Below are 19,407 nucleotides of genomic sequence, written 5' to 3'. Positions count from 1 at the left end.
GGGATGTCACTCTAAGTGTTTCCAGTGTTGATTTTGTGTGTCTTCGTTCGTGTGTGTGTACAGAAAACCCTTATTGACACCGCAGACCTTTTCACTAACCTCACAGTGACACAATGCACTGCTAATTTCATTAACATTTAGTCTTCAGAGGAAAATATTCCCAGTGTTCAGTGCTCAGAGTTAGACAGAAAAAAAAAGAAAAAAATTTAGCCACCTAAGGTTTGCTTCCTTCTTAAAAGGAACTCTAGACTGTTTCACGCACATTGTTTTACAGTACAGTCTTCCTGCAATCCTTTCTCTTTCTCTGCTCTGCATTTGGCTAAATGAGATTCATGCTAGCATGCAGTCCTCCAGTTTGCTAGTTCTAGGAGTATTGTATTAGCCGAGCAATACAAACACAAACACACAAAAGAAGTTTTGTTCCAACGGGATAAAGTAATTCTGTGAGGAAATAATAACTGGTTGTGATTGATTAAGGATAAAGGATGAAAAGTTATTCGTCACACATCATTTACGAAAGTCGGAACATTTTCGCCTCACAACTCACTAAATCTGACCCTCAACCTTATTTGGGATGGAAATGCTATATTTAGCCCCAGCGATGCAAACTGTGACTCATCAATCTCACACTGTGATCAAAATTTCCAAGCTTCCCTCCAACTGCAGAAGAAAAAAAAAATAAAACAGGGTGTTGCACAAAATAAATAAATAAATAAATACATCATGCTGTGAGGAAAAGCTCTTCCTGGGGCTAGTTGTGTTTTTGCCTCACAGACTCACCTGAAGGTGACACCTGGCTGACCTTTAACACTGGCATGGAATCTGAGGACTGAAGACGCCGGGGCTCTGTCTACTCTCTACCTACAAAAGATCCCTGGCATCAGCGACACGCACCGCTTCTACCCTTCCTCTAAAGAAAATTAAACGTCTAACACTGTTCCTATTGATGAAGGTGCAATGAAGGAGAACAATGACTGAAAAGATAAGCAGCGTTATCGACTAGCTTTAAACAAACAAACAAAAAAGGTCTTAAGGTTAAAGCTTTTCTACTTTGATTATCCAGAAAGGAGTTTGAAAGCCCAAAGGTCACGAGCTGCATAAATAAATCAATAGCAGTGACCTACTCATGCTAATAGGATGATTTTTCAGGGTTGCCGTATCACCTGACTAAAAAATATACACATGCTCAAGTCTCAGCATTTTGTAGGAAACGTGTGAGTATAAAGGACCATATGAATCCCTTCATATAGAATTTCACAGGGAAAAGAAAGAGAACGTTATAGATATCTAAAGACATCCACTGATGAGATCGCTTCTGTTTCTGTTATATCCATCTCACACTAAAAAAAGATAGTAATGAATACACACAAATCTTGCAAACTTTTACTGCTCTAAACTTAGTAGCAAAGTTATGACAAATTAAAAAAAATCTGACAGAGAGAGAGAGAGAGAGAGTTGGTAAAACACGCCAGCCATTTGTTTGTAAAAGAAGACAGTGCCCCCTGTATTATTTAGTCATGTATTGCACTTAAATATAAAGATGAAAACAGATGGCGACACACACACACACACACACACCAAGATCAAATGCCTTTCTGCAGCTCCACGCTCACCTGCACCTGCCAGATAACAAAACAGAGGAAATTATCACTTCATCTTATTAATTCATTTAGATTTTAATTATTTATAGCATTCTCACAGACCTCCACAGAATCGAACTGGGTGGCTGAATTCCAAACCGCCCCTCTATAGTAGTGCACTATACTGATGATAGGGCATCGTTTGGGTTTCCTGCTTCCTTTTCTTTATAAATATATAATACACACAGTAGGGTCCTTAGCACTGGAGCTCAAACTGGGGTCGCTGGGGGGTGGGGGGTGTTTTTTTTGGTTGGTTTTTTTTTTTGTTATAGTGAAAATGAAAAAGAAATCTCTAATAAATAACCAGAATTTTGCTCTACTTAGCTGGATTTTTTTAGCCTAATTTTTATGTTCATGATATAAGGAGATTCTTTATATTTATTTTTCAGTTAATGTGCTAATCTTGAGTTCTTTGGGATTTCTTTCACTATATGTACTCTATACAAAATAGAAAACGTTGTCATTTTTGTATGAACTTTTTTTGAAAAAAAAATGTCTTCATAAATCCTCTAGCATCTGAAAATCTCAGGAAAAACTGTAAGCTGTGAGTGAACTGATAAACGTGAGGCTTTTTTAAGATCTAACAGTGAAAGTGCAGATCTTGGAGTAATCTGAGACTGAATAACAAAGAAATCCTTAAAAATGAACATTCACGCATTTAAATAAACACCTTTTTTTTAATTAGACTTTTTTGTTAATATTTAATTGGCAATAGTGTGTAAATTCTAATAAAACTGCGAAATGTTGCATAGGTACTGTAACTAGGCGTACAAAGTTTAATATTAAAATTAATAAATAAAAGGAAAAGAATGAAACACGAATGGAACATGCTCTGATAAAAAAAAAAAAAAATCAACTTCAGGTTTGCAAACCTTTTTTTAAAAGGTTTTAATTGTTTTAATTAAGTGGTAAAGTGTTCCATCATCTTGGCACCAAATTTTTGTTAGTAAAATAAATTGACATGTCACATAGCAGACAAAAAAGGACAAAAGTAAAACAATGACAACCTTTCTGTGGGAAGAAAATAGATTTAATAATATTTTATGGAAGGAGTCTCCAGTTTCAGAGAGGGTAAAGCTGTAATTTACATTTTTAAACATAGAAAAGTCTTCAGAAAAGAGTTTATGCGGCTTCGTTGCTTTCCTATTACCACAACAAGCTTTTTTGTGCGTTTGTGAGGAAACGACCGTTTATAGCTGCTATAATGTATGTGATAAAAAGAGCTTGTTGAAAGGACGTTCCACATTAACTGTAACCGAAAGTGGATAGAAACCTAAGCCGTTATTGTTTAATGGGTAAAAAATTCGATTGGCGTCAGATTTCTGTAGCGTAAAAGGAATAAAAACACTTCAGGATGGGATGTTATCAGAATACCATCGTTGATTAGCTTCCAGTTTAGCAAACACCAAAATGTTTTCCTCCCCTTATCAACGTGCAGTTTTATTGTGTAGAGATTTATCAAAGCGTTTGAATAAACAGATTATTATTATTATTTGAAATAAACTGTTAAGCAGCACTTTTTACTAGCGTCTCTATAGAGTTTAACGTAGCTTTAAAAACAAAACTCCATAACTTCAGAAAGAAATTGCTATTTATTAGGTAAAAATGACTCCGTACTCATTTTATATTTCAGACATTGATAGTAGACGAAGTGAAAAAAAATAATAATGAAAAAAAGATTAGCATTACTTCACAGAATGCTAAACGGACAAAAATGAACAGCTTTTTAAACAGCTGGAAAGTGACAATAAACGTAACAAACGTGGTTTATGTGGCGTTAAAAGGGAAAAAATAGGTGTACATGTGTGAGATTCTTTATTGTAAAACATTAACTGTTTTTTTTTTTTTTGGAAACGTTCGGAGTTTCCAATTAATTGAGGTGCATTCTGGGAGAGAGAGGAGTGATTGACGTGGCGGCCATTTTGCTGCTGGCCGCTCGGTTCCCATTGTGTGTGTGATAGTAAATACTGACAGTGCCAGGCAAAGCTCTTGCACATATTTCACTGCGCCAAATTAAACACGTTCGTTGCAGGTAAGTGGCCGGGCTGCGCACCAAATTTCGCCTAAGACACTTTTTCACAGCTTTGTTCAACTTTCGGGTGGAATTATTTTTATTTTGCGCGAAAAAAACCGTCGGGTTTGCGTCGTCTGAAAAGGAGAAAAGCGCTGAGAGAAAAACAGGCTCTCCTTTTCCGTGTCGTCGGAGGGAAGAAAATCCGTCCCACTTTTTAATGTGCGTTTTTTACTTCGCTTATTCGCCTCGAATTCGCCACGGAAAATCCCTTTTAACCGGCCATCTCGTTGCCCGAGGGTGTCTAGTCGGTAGTTGTGGAACATTTGAGCCGGTTCTCGTGGCGGATTTTGAATTTTCTGTCAAAGTTTACGCGCTTGTCTTGTCTTCGATACGGGCTTTTCACTCACAGTTGCTATTCGAATCGCGGCCATAATCTTGCGGTAGTGGGCGGGGGCAAAAGAAGCAGAGCTGCCCCCGCAACCAGCCAGCGCGGCCTCTGATTGGCTGGAGCCGGGCGTTTCTGATATTTCATTGGTTCGGTGTCCGTCGATTTCGTGCACGGCTCTTGTGATTGGCCCACCGGTGCTTTCGATCCGCGCTGAATGGTTGGTTTTTGTTTGTTGCTTTTGTTTTTTTTTCCTCCTTCTTGCGCGTGCGAGAGGAAGTTGGCTGAAATAGTAGAAAGAGCAGTCAGGCGCACGTGCGTTTCTTTTATTTATTTTATATTATTTATTATTTTAAATTGAATTAAACAAGTTTGCATGGACTTCCTGGAAGTCATCATTGTTAATAAAATTATTAAAATAAAAATAAACTTTAAAAAAAAATATATATACAAAATGTTACTAGTCATTGTATATTACTAGCAATTTTACTTATTTGTTTATTTATATGTTTGTTTTTCAGTGTTGGATAATTTTCTAAAACATTTTTTTTTTTTTATTAAAACACTTACAATTATTATTTATTTTAGGATTATATATATATATATATATATAATATAATTAATATATAACACAACTGTAAATTAATATGGTATGATAAAGTATATTTATTCATGTTAAGTGTTTACTATTCTATTTCTACTCTTGAGACTCAGTACTGTTGCTTGTAAGTTATCTAGTGATCTACAAGACCAGAAATGTTCTATATAAAATCACTGTTCCAGAAATTCTGTTCACTATAAAATCACTTCTGATCCGTATCGACGCTCTGTTCTTTTTCTTCCCTTTGCAGCAGATTGAGGAAGCATGGCCCGTACCAAGCAAACCGCCCGCAAATCTACAGGAGGCAAAGCTCCTCGTAAGCAGCTGGCCACCAAAGCGGCCCGTAAGAGTGCTCCCTCTACTGGAGGAGTGAAGAAACCTCACCGCTACAGGTGATGCACCGACTTCACCCGGAACTTGAACTCGTCGATCTCCGTACATCTACAGTGCATCGTTTTACCAGTTGCAAATGTCACTTAGAGTTATGCCACTTAAATTCACAATTGGGCACTCGTCATAAATGTGTCCTGACCTGAAGCAAACTAACACCAACCACAGCTGAAGTAAATAACAGCGGCTATTTGCTGAGCGTAGGGCTTTACTGAGGTAGAACGAATGCTGCACAGAGCACTTTTTGCGCTGATATGGATCAGTGGTTTCTGATTGTGTTCGATCGTACCAGATAGATTTTTCATCAGCACACACTAACCACTTTTGCTTTAATACCTTTTAGGTATTTAATACCAGGTGCCTCAGCTGCCTTTTTTGGTCACCTGATTCAAGGACACATCTCGGCTGTAGTCGAGTGGGTATTTAAATGTAAACGTTATGATCTGTGTCCAGGCCCGGCACAGTGGCTCTGCGTGAGATCCGTCGGTACCAGAAGTCCACCGAGCTCCTGATCCGTAAGCTGCCCTTCCAGCGTCTGGTGAGAGAGATCGCTCAGGACTTCAAAACGGATCTGCGCTTCCAGAGTGCTGCCATCGGAGCCCTGCAGGTGTGTGTGTGTGTGTGTGAGAGAGCATCCTTGTACTGAAATAATGTAAAAGACATTTAGAGAGAAGGCTGAAGGGACGGAATGTTCAATAAGATCACTGACCGCCCCTTTATGTAATTTGCTATACCGATTTTTATTAACAGAATAAATATAACAATTTTACACATACTGCCACATATTGTGTTCTGATCCATATATATGTGTGTGTGTGTGTTAATGCAGGAGGCCAGCGAGGCCTACCTGGTGGGTCTCTTCGAGGACACCAACTTGTGTGCCATCCATGCCAAGCGCGTCACCATCATGCCCAAAGACATCCAGCTGGCACGCCGTATCCGCGGAGAGCGTGCCTAGACACTCATCGTCCTGTTCCTTCCATCCTTTCTGTCACTCTCTCTCGCGCTGTCTCTTTGTCTCTCTGTCTCTCTCTCTCTCTCTCCACTCGTCTCTCCCCTTCTTTCTTGGTAGAGTTTAGAATATCTGCGACGGGGAGGCCTATGTGTTTCAGTCTAATAGTGCTGTCTCACTGACGCGTAGGGTACCTGTATGTGCATGTAACAGACGCTTCTGATCACTCACACACACACACACACACACACACACACACGTATAAGAGTCGGAGCGTAAACGAGGTCCACCCTTGCCCAGCTTGGGGTTTGAACACACACACACACAGCATGAGGGAAGGTGGGATCTGGGGTTAGTCTGCTTAAGGGGAGCAGCAACTTCCACAGCAGGGTGCTACTAAAACTGCCCCAGACCACCTTCACTTACACCCCCCCCCCTTTTTTTTTTTTAACATATCCGCCCCCAGACACCTTAGAAACATCTTCCCTTACCTGTCCTCACATACATCTGAATACTTACACACCTCAGAAACCCTCTATCCACCCTGTTGCCCTTTTATCAAACCCACATGTCTGCCCCTGCCCCCCAGCCCAAACTTGTGTGTGTGTTTGTGCGTGTGTAGGATCAGCAAAGCAGAAATCGTATTCAACTGCAAACCAGCATCCTATTGGTTATAAAGTTGTTACTTATAATATTGATGATTACTATTATTGTTGATGGTGTTTTTCCTTTTTTTCTTTTTTTTTCTATGATGCATAGTCATGAATTGTTTTACCACTGTTATGGGACAAAGGAAAAAAAAAAAAAGCAAAACTACAAAAAATTTGAACGAAGAATTCTCTTTTCGTGTTTTTTTTTCGTATAATTATTATTTTTATTTGTACTATTATTATTCTTATTATTATTCTTATTTTCCATGTTGATTGCCGATCCTGCTCCTCCTGTTCTAACTTTCAGGCAGCCACAGGGGGGCGCTCTAAACCAGCCTCTCATTCACTCTCACTGTTCTCCGCAGTCTCGATTTCACTCTTTCCCCTTTTTTTGTCGTCCCCGTTTTTTTTTTTCCCCTCTTTCCCTTCCTCCACAGATCGGCGTTTGTCAAAAGAATTGTAGCAAGCAAAAAATAAATAAAAATAAAAAATCGTCACGTTTAGTTTTCGGAGTGTTTTGCTCTCTTCGTGTAGATTCTCTCTCTCTCTCTCTCTCTCTCTCTCTCTCGTGATACACACGTATACCCTCATGTTCCTGTTTTATTTTTCTTATTCAGAAATTTAAATGAGCTGATCTTTGTATTTTCCAAATTTCTCATACTATGGTGGTAATAAATAGATGTTACACAATGTCTGGTGTGTGTGTGTTCTGTCTCAGTCATTTTAATGATCTTGTATGAAGGTGACAAGAAGATAGCATGTCAAAGATATTTAAAGTTGAATTCAACAGCCAAAAAAATGTACATTTTTAATGTTATATTAGCAACTTTAGAGAAAATACTATAACTGCAGATAGTAACATAGTCGTGGATGTCCTGTGAGGAGAACTAGTTAACTAACTAGTTAGCAAGTAACCTGTTAACAACTCAACTAGGCTTAGAATGAAAGCTTTTCAGTTTGTAGAACACAAAATAAAGTGTAATAATAAGCAAATATATCTCTGTTTGCTCTCTGTCGTTTCTGATCCCCGATTCATTTCGAACGAATCCTTAATATGACTCGGGAGCAGCGAGTCGACTCCTGGAGAGCGAGTCGTTGATTTTGTATTGACCGCGCATGCGCGACATCCTATAGGTTCTGTACGGGGCAACGGGACCGCCTCATAGGCTTCGGCTTTGCAGTCTGTGGCGGAAAACAGAAATGATGAATGGATTTCGGATGTCACGAAATTATTTTGAATATATTCCCCTCTCAAAAAAGTCTCACTGAATAATGTACAGTCTCACACGAGGTCGTTTGCTTGGCGCTGTTCCGCTCGTTTAGTGATGTGTCGTTCACGTGGAACGAATCCTTAATATGACTCGGGAACAACGAGTCGACTCATTTTGTATTGACCGCGCATGCGCGACATCCTATAGGTTCTGTCCGGGATACACGATTAGTTCATCTCCCGAGTCTTCGGGCACGAGTCGTTCGTTCGTTCATCACGTGACCACTTCCTCGATCGTTATCTAACAGTCAGTAATACTAATATAATGTTGTGTAATATTTAGGAATTATCATAAAATGATCAAAAAGCATGTGCAATGAACATTTTCTGATAAATAAAAAAAAGATCTGCTGCTTTTTAGATGATTTTGGGTCGCAGATCAAAAAAAGTCCAAGCAGAGTCACTATTTTATCCAGCTTTACTCCAAAACCCAATGATGTTTTTCAGTATTTCACAGAAAAAGACCAAGACTCCCTCAACTCAACTCCAAGCCAAAGAGCTGGGTTTCCCAATCCTGCTCCTTTAACCCTTTCATGCACAAATTGCTTGAATCCAAAATCCAGATCCTTTAGGACATTTCTACATCTTGCTCTTATAAAGACCCTCCCCTTTTCCCTCCGTTCTTTATTAGTCAAAACAACATACAACCTCACTGTATACCTTCAGAGACACGTGCAATACACTTTAGGTTGTCCAAACCTTTCATTTCCACTGAGATCTTTATCTAGTGTCCACTCCCTGGTGTTCTTGTGAGGATCCTTGCAACAAAGAAATGTAGAAAATAAATAGGCACACTTGAATTAATACAAAAATAATTGTATTAAAAATGACAGAGACATACAAAAGTCAGAGAAACCCAGTGTCACCGGGATACAGAGGACTCTGAAGGTCAGAGGAGAGTAATCTTAGGTTATAATGAAAAACAGTGTTACTGTAGTGATGTCATAACAATGCAGGACTGTTTATGATAACGTTTGCTTATTTATATAGTCATCCTCAACGGTCCGACTAGCTGAATCGTTGATGTCGATGGTCTCCGTCCACCTCTCGGATGTCCCTCGCTCACATCCTCCAGCTCATTTCCTCAGTTGCTTCAGCTTCGCGATAAACGTTTCTGAAAACGTAAACATCTGAGTGAGTGATGAGGTATTTCACGATAAGCCAACTACCAGGCTAGCAATTTCCAGAAAGTTCTGGTAATTCCAATTTGGTTTTCCAGCAAGGTTTCATTGTTTCAACATATTGGCTAATAAGAATGTTCTCAATGGTTCCTAAAAAAACAAAGAGGAGCCAAATGGTAACATGAGTGCAATGTTCTGAGTTTTATGAGAAGACCAACTAGTTCTGAGCCCACATTAGTTAAACACATGTGTGTGTGTGTGTGAGTACCTTTACACACTCCCATGCTGTTGAACGTGACCGGTTTTTCCTTCACACACTCGAGGTCCGTGTCACAGAAGCCGAGGTAGTTGTAGGGGCCAGCGCAAGGCTCGTCCTTCACCCTGGCGCAGTTCATGCAGCAGCCGCACGCATCCAACACCTTCCCTCCAGGGCAGGTGAGGTCTTCTGAGCATTTCCTCATGTAGCAGGGGATGCAGGACATCGCCTGGCTGTCCTTCACCAGCAGGATGGCCAGCAGCTGACAAACCAGCAGACACTTCAGATACATTGTGGTACGGGAAATGAGAAAACTAAACTAGTTCACACTTTCGGTGTTGAATCTCAGCTCCCGGCCTTTCAACCCTGAAAAATACTGATCCTTTAACTGGTGAGATCTGTGCCTGCCCATTTTACCCTCAGGAAGGATTTCTTGAAGAGCTGAAGAATGATGAAGTTCAGAGAATGATAAGTTCAGACATGTCAGAGCAGGAGTGCAGCCCAAAGGATTGTGAAGAAATACTCCACTGACACACCCTCTAACACTGCTGGAGCATGTTCACATGAGTCACAAGATCATTATTTCTGCTGTAAGGTTTGTATAAAAACCGTGTTTATTGTTCAGATTCCCTCAGTTACCTGTGGTAGAGGGTTATTTTTCTCTCGTGTGAGCTCGTTCAGGGTCATATTCATACTTCACATTAAAGACTCCGGGCCATGTTTTGAAATTCCAGGAGCAAGTTTGAGCCTGATGTTACTACTCGTGTTTTTCCATTCGCTTTTAAAAAGCTAGAAAGAGTCTAAACCTAGGAATTATGCAGTGAATAAATAAGCGCACACGTTTGTCAACACAATTATGTTTAATCACGTTTATCACATCATCGAATGAAATATTAAGAGAAGACAATACATATATTAAGTGGCCTGGTGTTCCCAGAAAACCCCAGTTCTCCACACCATTACACCTCCAACACCAGCAGCCTGAACTGTAGGCAGATTTCACACAGTGTTATGTGTAAAATACTGTATTTAGATATACATACAAAATGTGTGTGAAAATCCCAGCAGATCAGCAGATCTAGTTTCTGAACTACTTAAAACCATCCCTTCCACCACCAACTGCCATGCTGACGGTGATTTTCTCCATTGTGAGGTTCGACGTGAATATTTGGGCAAGTGTTCCTAATAAAATGTCCAGCGAATGTATGTCCTTAATATACTCAAAAGCTGAAAGAGACGTCAACATTAATCAAGAGTGAATTAGCAAGAGCTAGAAAATGGCGTACCCGGCAGTACCGACGCTGTCCACCAGAGGGCATTACTTGGACTTGTTTCTCATTAGGCCGAGCTTTTAAACGCTCCCTCAACTTACTTCTACCGTCTCGTCTGCTAATTTCTTTTCTTATAATCTGTTATTTTTTTGTATATAATCGAATTATATTTTATTAAATAAATATTTATGTTTTTGTTGGTAGATTGTCGTGAAGAGTTTTTGTTTCATAAACATAGTAATGTCTATATAAAGCTCAAGACGCAAGTAACCTCGCGCTTGGACCTGACTGAAGGTTCTGTCAGGAATTTTATTTAGGAATCAGATTGACTTTAGCTAAAATGCTCTCCAATTACTACGGATTAGCGCCGAAAGACAGGGAGTGATGTTTGGCTAAACGAACACGTTCAAACGGCGTAAATCTAGAAGATTCTCAAGGCTTGACGTCCTGTCGGTGGCTACCTCATGCTTGCTCACAATGACCAGACATATAGGTTTCTCACAGAAATTGTCACAGCTCTTGATGCTAACAACTAAGTTATTTGTGGGTAAGACCTAGCACTGAGGACATAGACAGAACTAGCTAGTGTGTTCATTGCAGGTAACTTCTCAGTAAGAATGTGAACTAGCTGGTTTCTTCTGGAGAAACTTCAATTCAATTCAATTTTATTTGTATAGCACTTTTAACAAAGAGCATTGTCTCAAAGCAGCTTTACATGAGAAACAACATAAGAAAACAACAAACATATAAACAGATAAACAGTCCTAGACGTTATCCCAAGTGAGCAAGCCTGAGGTGACTGAGGCGACTGTGGCAAGGAAAAACTCCCTTAGATGGTACGAGGAAGAAACCTTGAGAGGAACCAGACTCAAAAGGGAACCCATCCTCATTTGGGTGATAATTGTGTGATGCAGATACAGCATGTGTAGAATATTATGTACATTATGTACATTATGTTCATAATATTAGCAGCACTAGATGATAATGTGCATTTAATCAGATGTACTGGAGCACAAGGTTATGGGAAGTGTTAGATGTATGCCAGGCTAAAGAGATAAGTCTTTAGTCTACATTTAAACTGGGAGACTGTGTCTGAGCCCCGAACACTGTCAGGAAGACTTCCAAAGTTTAGGAGCTAAATACGAAAACGCTCTACCCCCTTTTGTGGACTTTAATATTCTGGGAACTACCAGAAGTCTGGGGTTTTGTGATCTTAAAGAGCGTGGTGGATTGTAGCGTGTTAGAAGACTGGCTAGATACGTGGGAGCTAAACCAATTAGAGCCTTGAACGTAAGTAGTGCTAATTTATAGTCAATTCTAAGTTTAACAGGTAGCCAGTGCAGGGATGATAATATTGGGGTTATATGATCAAATTTTCTTGATCTGGTAAGAACTCTGGCGGCTGCATTCTGGACTAACTGTAGCTTGTTTATTGAAGATGCAGGACAACCACCTAGTAATGCATTACAGTAGTCCAGTCTGGAGGTCAGGAATGCGTGAACTAGTTTTTCTGCATCAGATACAGATAAAATGTTCCTAAGCTTGGCAATATTTCTAAGATGGAAGAAGGCTGTTTTTGTGATATTGGAAATATGATTTTCAAAGGACAAGTTGCTGTCTAATATGCAAACTCATTATGAAAATCAGTGCAGGGCCCCTAGGGGTCTATACACGGTGGCCAGAGCAAGATATAGTAGGGATTTTTTATGTATGTTCAGACATTCTAGTTTTGTTAAGGAACAAAGATCTGTTAATTCAGTAGCAATCTACAAGTTAAAAAGTTAGTAAGCATGGCACATTCAGTGATATGATGGTTATCCACATATTTGAGATAAAACTGTTGATGCAAAGATCAAACCTTTTGACCAGAGATCCTTCCCAAGGCTTTTTCCAAATGGGAAAGACTTTACATGGGGATAATTTGTAGTTTTATTTCCACCAGGATCTGCAAAGTCTGTTTATTATATTTCTTTTTCCTTTCCCCACCTTCTAAACACAACAGGTACATGTATTTGAACAGACGCTCTGGTCGAGAGCTTTACAGCTAGGCTTAAACTTGCTGCTGTTCCTTTTATAACGGCTTCGTCATCCTCTGGGATGAATTCGAAATATTTTTAAACCTGATCGTTAAACACATCATATCTGCATACCAGCCCTAGTCACATTGCATGGCTTTATTCAGGTCAGAACAGGATTAGAAAACTCTCCTGCAGGATGAGGGGGATGGAGGAATGGAAAAAAAAGATAGAGGACATGGGTGGAGTTTCTCCGTGTGCTGCAGGTCATTTTTTTTCCAAAATGGATTGGGGGAACATATTAGTGATCAAATGCATGGTAGGAGTAATAAATGAGATGAAGAGAACAGGGAAAGAAGAACTGGCCAAATAGGAAGTTGTTGACTTAAATGGAAATATTGGTGAATTTGTAAGCCCCCCATTATAAGGTTTCCTTGATGGTAAAGGCTCTCCTGACCAATCAGAAACAGAATGCTTAAGTAATGGAGCAAAGTATACCCTATATCTGAGAGTGACGAGTCTCGTCAGTCCATTTCTGACAAATGTAAGGAAAGATGAACTCCAAAAATGACAAACAAATGGTGGGGAGAAAAGAGGAATGTTTAGGAAATTCCTTAATCCATTCCCCCACTTTGGAGATATTGCCTTCTTGCAGATCTTAGAATACAAGAAGTAAGGACAACAGTAAAGATTGGGGTTAAAAGTGTAAACATTGTGGACCTTGACACATTAGCTAGGTCCCTATACAGCCATCCTAGTTAGCTAGCTGGCAAACTGCAGCTATCTGCTCTGCATGATAAACAGGTGAGCACAAGATTAGCATAATTCTAGCTATGTAATTCTAACCAGCTGTAAAAAAAAATAAATAAAAATAAATAAATAAAATAATTAATTAAAAAATTGATTAACAAACCTAATAATTAGATTACTAGCAAAATTCCAGCTAATGCGATCAGCCATAACATTATGACCACTGACCACAGTTTGAGGTGTTGACTTTAATTCCAAATTCCCCAGATCTCAGTCCAATCCAGCATCTTTGGGATGTTCTGGACAAACAAGTCCGATCCATGGAGAGCGCACCTCACAGTTTACAGGACATAAAGGATCTGCTGCTAACATCCTGATGCCAGATACCACAGCACACCTTCAGGGATCTAGTGGAGTCCATGCCTTGACCGGTCAGGGCTGTTTTGGCACAATATTAGGCAGGTGGTTATAATGTTATGGCTGATCGGTGTATATTCGTCAATCTATGAGAAATTATATGGTCTGCAGTAGAGAGGTTATAAATGTAATTAGTCCACAATGGCTCTAAACTTCATTTGTGTACTTCCTTACTACTTCTACTCTTACTTATTCCCTATCTGTTAAATACTATTTTTATGTCTTTTGCCATTTCATTGCTAGCTATAATGATCTACCAGAAGAGAAAGGATCAATTCCTGCTTTCTAAAAATCTGCTTTGTGACTCCTGTTTGTTTTACCCCCATCCGACTCCACTCACATTCTATTCTTCTCTTCCCCAGAAATCAGCGTTTAGAGCGCAAAAATTTCAGAAGAATGTTGAAGTAGAGAAAGAATAAATGTTAGAAGAACAGAAGGCGATGGGGTTGAGGGGTCTTTGCTAATCCTCGCTAATTGCTTTAGGCTCGTGTCAGTTTGATGGTAAGGAGATTGAGGTATTCTCTGGGTCATTGCCTAAAATAAACCACCCCCATACACACACGAGCACAGTCGCGTAGTCGTGAGGAACTGGTAACCAGACAGCCGTCTGTCACCAGCTGTTCGTCAAATCTGAACATTTCATCATTTCTGAACATACACTAGTTTGATGGTTCATAAAGTGTGTAAAGACACGCTGGGAACTGAACACCGCCCATTACGGAGAGCCATTTCAAATACTGACCATGATATTTAGACCAAAAAGGTAATTCAAATTAAATTGTTGATTCATCTTTATTAACTGCTTCATCCTGGTTGGGATACGGATCTCAGGAAGCAGGAATGAACCTTGAATGGGACACCGGTCAATCCATCTACCAGCATGTTTTTGGGAGGTGGAGGGAAGAAACCAGTGGAAGCTTTAGATTATTTTCAGTTTCTGCAAAAGTCTGACCTCCTCTAAAGGTTTTCTAGGCATTTGACCAGCTAACATTCATGCAAACTGCATCACATGACCCACACACTCAAATGATTTACATTTACAGCATTTGGCAGACACCCTTCTCCAGAGCGACTTATAATATCTCATTTCATACAACTCAGCAGTGACAGCTTGGTGGACATGGAATTCAAACTCACAACCTTCCAGTCAGTAGTCCAACACCTTAACCACTAAACTACCACATCCCTTGCAGCTTCAGCCCTTTCCATAATTCCCAGACATTTGGATAGTTACAAGTCCTTTAAATATCCTGCAGAGTGTATATTGGTTCTGGTTTTCACTTTGTTTTGCCTTTTCCTAGTCTAGTCTAATCTTTAGATCAGTCTGTTCTTCTGCCTCCCTTGTGTCCACCTTGGGTTACTACAGACATCAAAACCCAAGTCTGAATCAGTCACAGTTAGCAAACCGATTAGTATTTATGGAATCAACTAAAAATACTTTAGTCAATACAAATGATTTGTTATATGCATTGATTCTGTAAAATAGCATCACTGGAAAGTCTAAAGCTAATGCCTTCAGTCTAAAACAAAAAAAACAAAAAAAGATCCACAGGAGCCACTGTAGCAACAAATCAGTTTTAATGACAGCTACATAAAATTACACTTAATGTTTTAACAATTTAACAGCTGATAAATATTAGCAAGCTAAAAGCACAACACAATCATATATATAGCATCCTAGAAGAGAAAGTCAAACAAATAGAAAGAAAATAGAAAGACAGAAAGACGGCTGGGCAGAGACTCGACTAAGACTCGGCTCTCCAATCACATGTGTGTGTGTGTGTGTGGGTGTAGATATAAATCTGTGAATGTATGTGAGGTAAGTTCTTAATCATGACGATTGCTCAACCAATCACAGAAAGCAGACGCCATCTCTTTCACAATGGATGGCTTTTTGAATCAGTCCCCAAGACTACCTCAGCAAATGGCAGCTTGAATCCTCTTCCTTCGTGTTCCGGCTTCCCTTTCCCTTTTCCCTTCCCTTCCTTCCAACTTTCCCGGACATTACAACACCTGGAACTTGTGATCGAGGCAGTCGACGGTGCTGAAGCCGAGCTTCCAGGCCTGCTGGTCCTTGTAGTCGAGGCAGTCGAAGCCGAGCGAGGCGGAGACACCGTAGCCCTGGGAGGCGAGTGAGGGCGACTGGCTCAGCGAGGTGCCTACAGAGGACACAGCAAGGGGCGAGAGGGCTCCTTGAGAGGTAACAGGTGACAGGTAAGGGCCACAGTCGAAGTACGGCGATGTGCTGAAGCCTGTGCCATAGGAGCACGACACTGGACCATAGCTCATGGCATACGGACGCTGCATGCAAGCGGTACCCGAACCACACAGAGGGTCAGGGAGAGGTGACAAAGAGGCTGGGCTCCAAACGGACACGGGGGCAGAACCTAGGGTTGGAGGTGGAAGAGGAGGAGGTGGGGCCACTGAGATGTTGGCAGCATCAGAGGGCATCTCCGGGGGAGGAGGAGTGGCCTTTTTCTTGGGAGGGCGTGGCTTGGGCTGCCCACTTGTCTGCTGTTGTTGCTGTTGACGGCATTTGGCCCGACGGTTCTTGAACCAGACCTACACATATAAAACAGAGGAAACCAGAGAAACAATTTAGAGATGGCAGAAGTAAGAATAAAAAAATAGTGATGTCAAAGTAAATATTTTTAAATATTACAGGCACAAAAAGTGGACGTGCAACCACATCTTTAGGAAAATATAGACCTCAGTGTAAAATTAAAACCAAAGAAACAGTGTACCCTGAAGGGGCCTCACAGGCATCACCTATATCTACCTTATGTATCTCACACACAGGTGCATCTCATGATTTTATTTATAAACACCTGTACATTGTTTTACCTCTACTCAGAAAAACCTCACCTGTACCTTGCTTTACCTGTCTGTATCTGTATCCCATTCTCTTTTCCTGAACCTTGCAGTGTCTTCAGGGAGATCACACCAGTGTCTCTAGATTTTAAGGAAGTATCCTTCTTTTAACAGATCCCCAAGAACCTAAATGGAGCTTTTTTCCTTAAGCGTGTGTCATACTTGTATCCATATAGATCTCAGCTGTACTCAGGTATGTCACATCTGTCTGTACCTTGCAGATTCTCACCAGGACTCGATCAGATCAGGTCTAATCTCCATCTTGCACCTTCCTTCTGTGCTCATGTAGATCTCACCTACACCTTGCAGTGTACTGTGTGTACCTGTGTCTATACTCCGTTATATTTCACCCACAGCCTGCGGTGCGAGTGTGTCATCAGTCTGCTCACTCATTATGCTACACCTGACCTAAACAGACTTCACCTGCACATCTATATCACACCTGTCCTGATACCGATCTCACCTGTACTCTGGATTCAGGCAGGTTGATTTTGAGTGCCACCTCCTCCCTCATGAAGATGTCTGGGTAGCGCGTCTTCGTGAACAGCGCTTCTAAAATGTCCAGCTGAGTGCGCGTGAAGGTGGTTCGCTCTCTACGCTGCTTTCTCGGAGTTGCTAGAGACAAAACACACAGGCGTTGGTTTCGTAAATCCCTATTTCAATCCTGAATCATCAGAGTGGACGATTATGTCCTTGTTAGAATTAAATTAAATGTGCTATTGGTGACTTGATATGCTTTGAGAACAAACTTATGCTGTTTGTTTTATTTTTAAGCTATCCAGATTTCATTTGAAGCTTCTTTGTTTTTGGAAGGGAAGCACATAATGTCACCTTTTGTCTTTCAGAGTTTTAAGTGCCTTAGACATAGAACAGAAAAATACTGTACATTGTAATTACTTAACTTGTTGGAAAATAAATAAAAAACAGCTAAAATTAGACTTATAAAATATCTTGTAGAATCTACATTTATCTGTATAAATTGTTAGACAGAGTAAAACATCTCTCTCTCTCTCTCTCTCTCTCTCTCTCTATATATATATATATATATATATATATATATATACATATTGAGCAATGTTTCAAAATTCAACTTACATAGACAATCATACACAGTACCACATGTAGTGACATTCTTATTAGGACTGTCCTTGGTATAAAAATAGAACCAACTAACACTTAGGTAAAAGAATAAAAACAAGACAAGATACAATCAAATAAAATAGAACATGTAGGAAAGAATATGGTGGAAATATGCAATAAAAATAAAATACATAAAAAAAACAACAAATACATAAAAAATAGAACATTTTGAAAATATTTAGTTAGAATGTAAAGACATAAACAAACAAATAAACAAATATTAATGTGCATGCAAAAGTAACCAAGTATTATTTCGTCAATCATCTAAACAAGTAAATTGAACCAAAATGAAATATGTGAGGGTTTTGTGCTGGGGTTTTTTTCCTCTATATAATAATATTTAATAAACAAATATTCTAAATAAATAAATAAATAAATTTTATGTGCATTCGCTTTATTCTATGGAGTAGTGTTTATTTTTAGTGACTAATTCACTAAAAAATAAACACCTAATTGTCCGTCTGATTTTACGTGAACTCTGTAGATAAAGTCACAAACAAACGAGATTGGAAACGAATTTTCAACAGAAATAACAAAAACAAACCATTAAATATTTGAAACGAGAAGGTGTAGCGGAAAATGAACGGCTCATGGGAGAAAACTAAAACTGGACAAACTTTACTGGAAAGAAACAAAAAACAAAATCCACTCTTTACGCGAACAGAATCCATTCAAATATAATTGATTTTGTTTTTTATCATTTAAATCTGTACAACAACAATTTACCTCTGTTTTTCGATCCACTGAGCTTTTTCATTTTTAATTAAACAGTATCAGTCCAGGCAGAAATGATTTATAGGACTGTTATCTTATGCGATATTGAGTTTAAGTATGTGACCGATCGATAACTATAAGAATACAATATGCTAATATTATTTTTATTTATAATAATAATAATAATAATAATAATAATAATAATAATAATAATAATAATAATAATAATAACGGGTTGCGTTTGCCTATAATAATAAATCAGAAGTGATTTTTTTTTTTTTAAAGTAAAAGTAGAAGCAGAATCGAATAAATATTGTAATTAGATGAAATCAGTTTTGGATAAATTACATCGTAAAACATGTAAAAGTGGAACAGAACAGAAGATATAATACTGTACTATACCTTACTATACAATACTATACTCTACTATACTGACCGGGGAAGGAGGCGGCGGTGTGCAGGAGCTCCATCCCCGGTGCCGGGAGCGTTAAACCGAACTGCGGCTGCTTCACATAGGACATCATGCTGACCTCCAGGAGTTCCTCTCACTAGTGCACCAGGAGAACCAACGAACCTCTGTTCTCATCCACACACACACACACACACAGACACAAACACACAGACACACACACACAGACACACAACTACTGACTGACTTCAAAGTGTGATGTAGCAATTTAAAATCAGAAGAGCGCACTAATCAATCTCTCTCTCTCTCTATCTCTCTCTCTCTCTCTTTATATCTCTTTGGCCTCTCCGTCTCTGCCTTTTCTCCCTCTCTCTCTCCTCCTCCTCCTCCCATTCTCCTTCCTCGTCTCGAGCTCGTTGCAAATCATTTTCCGGCATGGTCATCTGTCGTTTTTTTTTTTTCTTTAAATCGATATTCTTTTCCTATTTTATGTGTTCATACGTGGCTTGTTATTGTTTACAATACTAAAAAGTACTGGATT

General features: G+C 39.5%; 3 protein-coding genes across 4 annotated transcripts; 1 reads left to right on the top strand and 2 right to left on the bottom strand.

Moving 5' to 3' along the window:
• The first annotated feature begins 3,513 nt into the window (after nt 1-3,513).
• Nucleotides 3,514-7,322, top strand: h3f3c (H3 histone, family 3C). 2 transcript variants are annotated; one of them, XM_058383411.1, is made up of 4 exons: nt 3,514-3,672; nt 4,891-5,032; nt 5,484-5,637; nt 5,860-7,322. In XM_058383411.1, exons 2-4 carry the CDS (start codon nt 4,905-4,907, stop codon nt 5,986-5,988), a joined length of 411 nt encoding a protein of 136 aa, XP_058239394.1. In that variant the 5' UTR covers nt 3,514-3,672; nt 4,891-4,904; the 3' UTR covers nt 5,989-7,322. The 2 variants fall into 2 exon arrangements, with proteins under 2 accessions (XP_058239394.1, XP_058239395.1); XM_058383412.1 differs by having other exon boundaries at nt 3,518-3,672; nt 4,894-5,032.
• LOC131348453 (single insulin-like growth factor-binding domain protein-2) lies at nt 6,832-9,682 on the bottom strand. Its single transcript, XM_058383413.1, has 2 exons — nt 9,292-9,682; nt 6,832-9,016 (listed from the first exon to the last, which is right to left on the bottom strand). The coding sequence occupies exons 1-2, from the start codon at nt 9,569-9,571 to the stop codon at nt 8,979-8,981; spliced, it is 318 nt and encodes a 105-aa protein (XP_058239396.1). The 5' UTR covers nt 9,572-9,682; the 3' UTR covers nt 6,832-8,978.
• A 6,054-nt stretch (nt 9,683-15,736) lies between these two features.
• On the bottom strand, nt 15,737-18,981 carry crx (cone-rod homeobox). Its single transcript, XM_058383755.1, has 3 exons — nt 18,894-18,981; nt 17,067-17,218; nt 15,737-16,294 (listed from the first exon to the last, which is right to left on the bottom strand). The coding sequence occupies exons 1-3, from the start codon at nt 18,979-18,981 to the stop codon at nt 15,737-15,739; spliced, it is 798 nt and encodes a 265-aa protein (XP_058239738.1).
• Between the last annotated feature and the right edge of the window lie 426 nt (nt 18,982-19,407).

This window comes from Hemibagrus wyckioides, linkage group LG28 (genome assembly GCF_019097595.1).
Source record: "Hemibagrus wyckioides isolate EC202008001 linkage group LG28, SWU_Hwy_1.0, whole genome shotgun sequence".
NCBI lineage: Eukaryota > Metazoa > Chordata > Actinopteri > Siluriformes > Bagridae > Hemibagrus > Hemibagrus wyckioides.
The sequence above is the reverse complement of the archived record's forward strand: the minus strand, read 5'-3'. Positions and strand labels throughout refer to the sequence as shown.

Coding starts and splice junctions, on each gene's coding strand:
- h3f3c (XM_058383411.1), top strand. CDS start 4,905: ATGGCCCGTACCAAGCAAACCGCCCGCAAATCTACAGGAGGCAAAGCT. Junction 5,033..5,483: donor AAGAAACCTCACCGCTACAG/GTGATGCACCGA, acceptor ATCTGTGTCCAG/GCCCGGCACAGTGGCTCTGC. Junction 5,638..5,859: donor CTGCCATCGGAGCCCTGCAG/GTGTGTGTGTGT, acceptor GTGTTAATGCAG/GAGGCCAGCGAGGCCTACCT.
- LOC131348453 (XM_058383413.1), bottom strand. CDS start 9,571: ATGTATCTGAAGTGTCTGCTGGTTTGTCAGCTGCTGGCCATCCTGCTG. Junction 9,017..9,291: donor CAGCATGGGAGTGTGTAAAG/GTACTCACACAC, acceptor TTACGTTTTCAG/AAACGTTTATCGCGAAGCTG.
- crx (XM_058383755.1), bottom strand. CDS start 18,981: ATGATGTCCTATGTGAAGCAGCCGCAGTTCGGTTTAACGCTCCCGGCA. Junction 17,219..18,893: donor CACCGCCGCCTCCTTCCCCG/GTCAGTATAGTA, acceptor TTTTGTCTCTAG/CAACTCCGAGAAAGCAGCGT. Junction 16,295..17,066: donor TGCCTGAATCCAGAGTACAG/GTGAGATCGGTA, acceptor TTATATGTGTAG/GTCTGGTTCAAGAACCGTCG.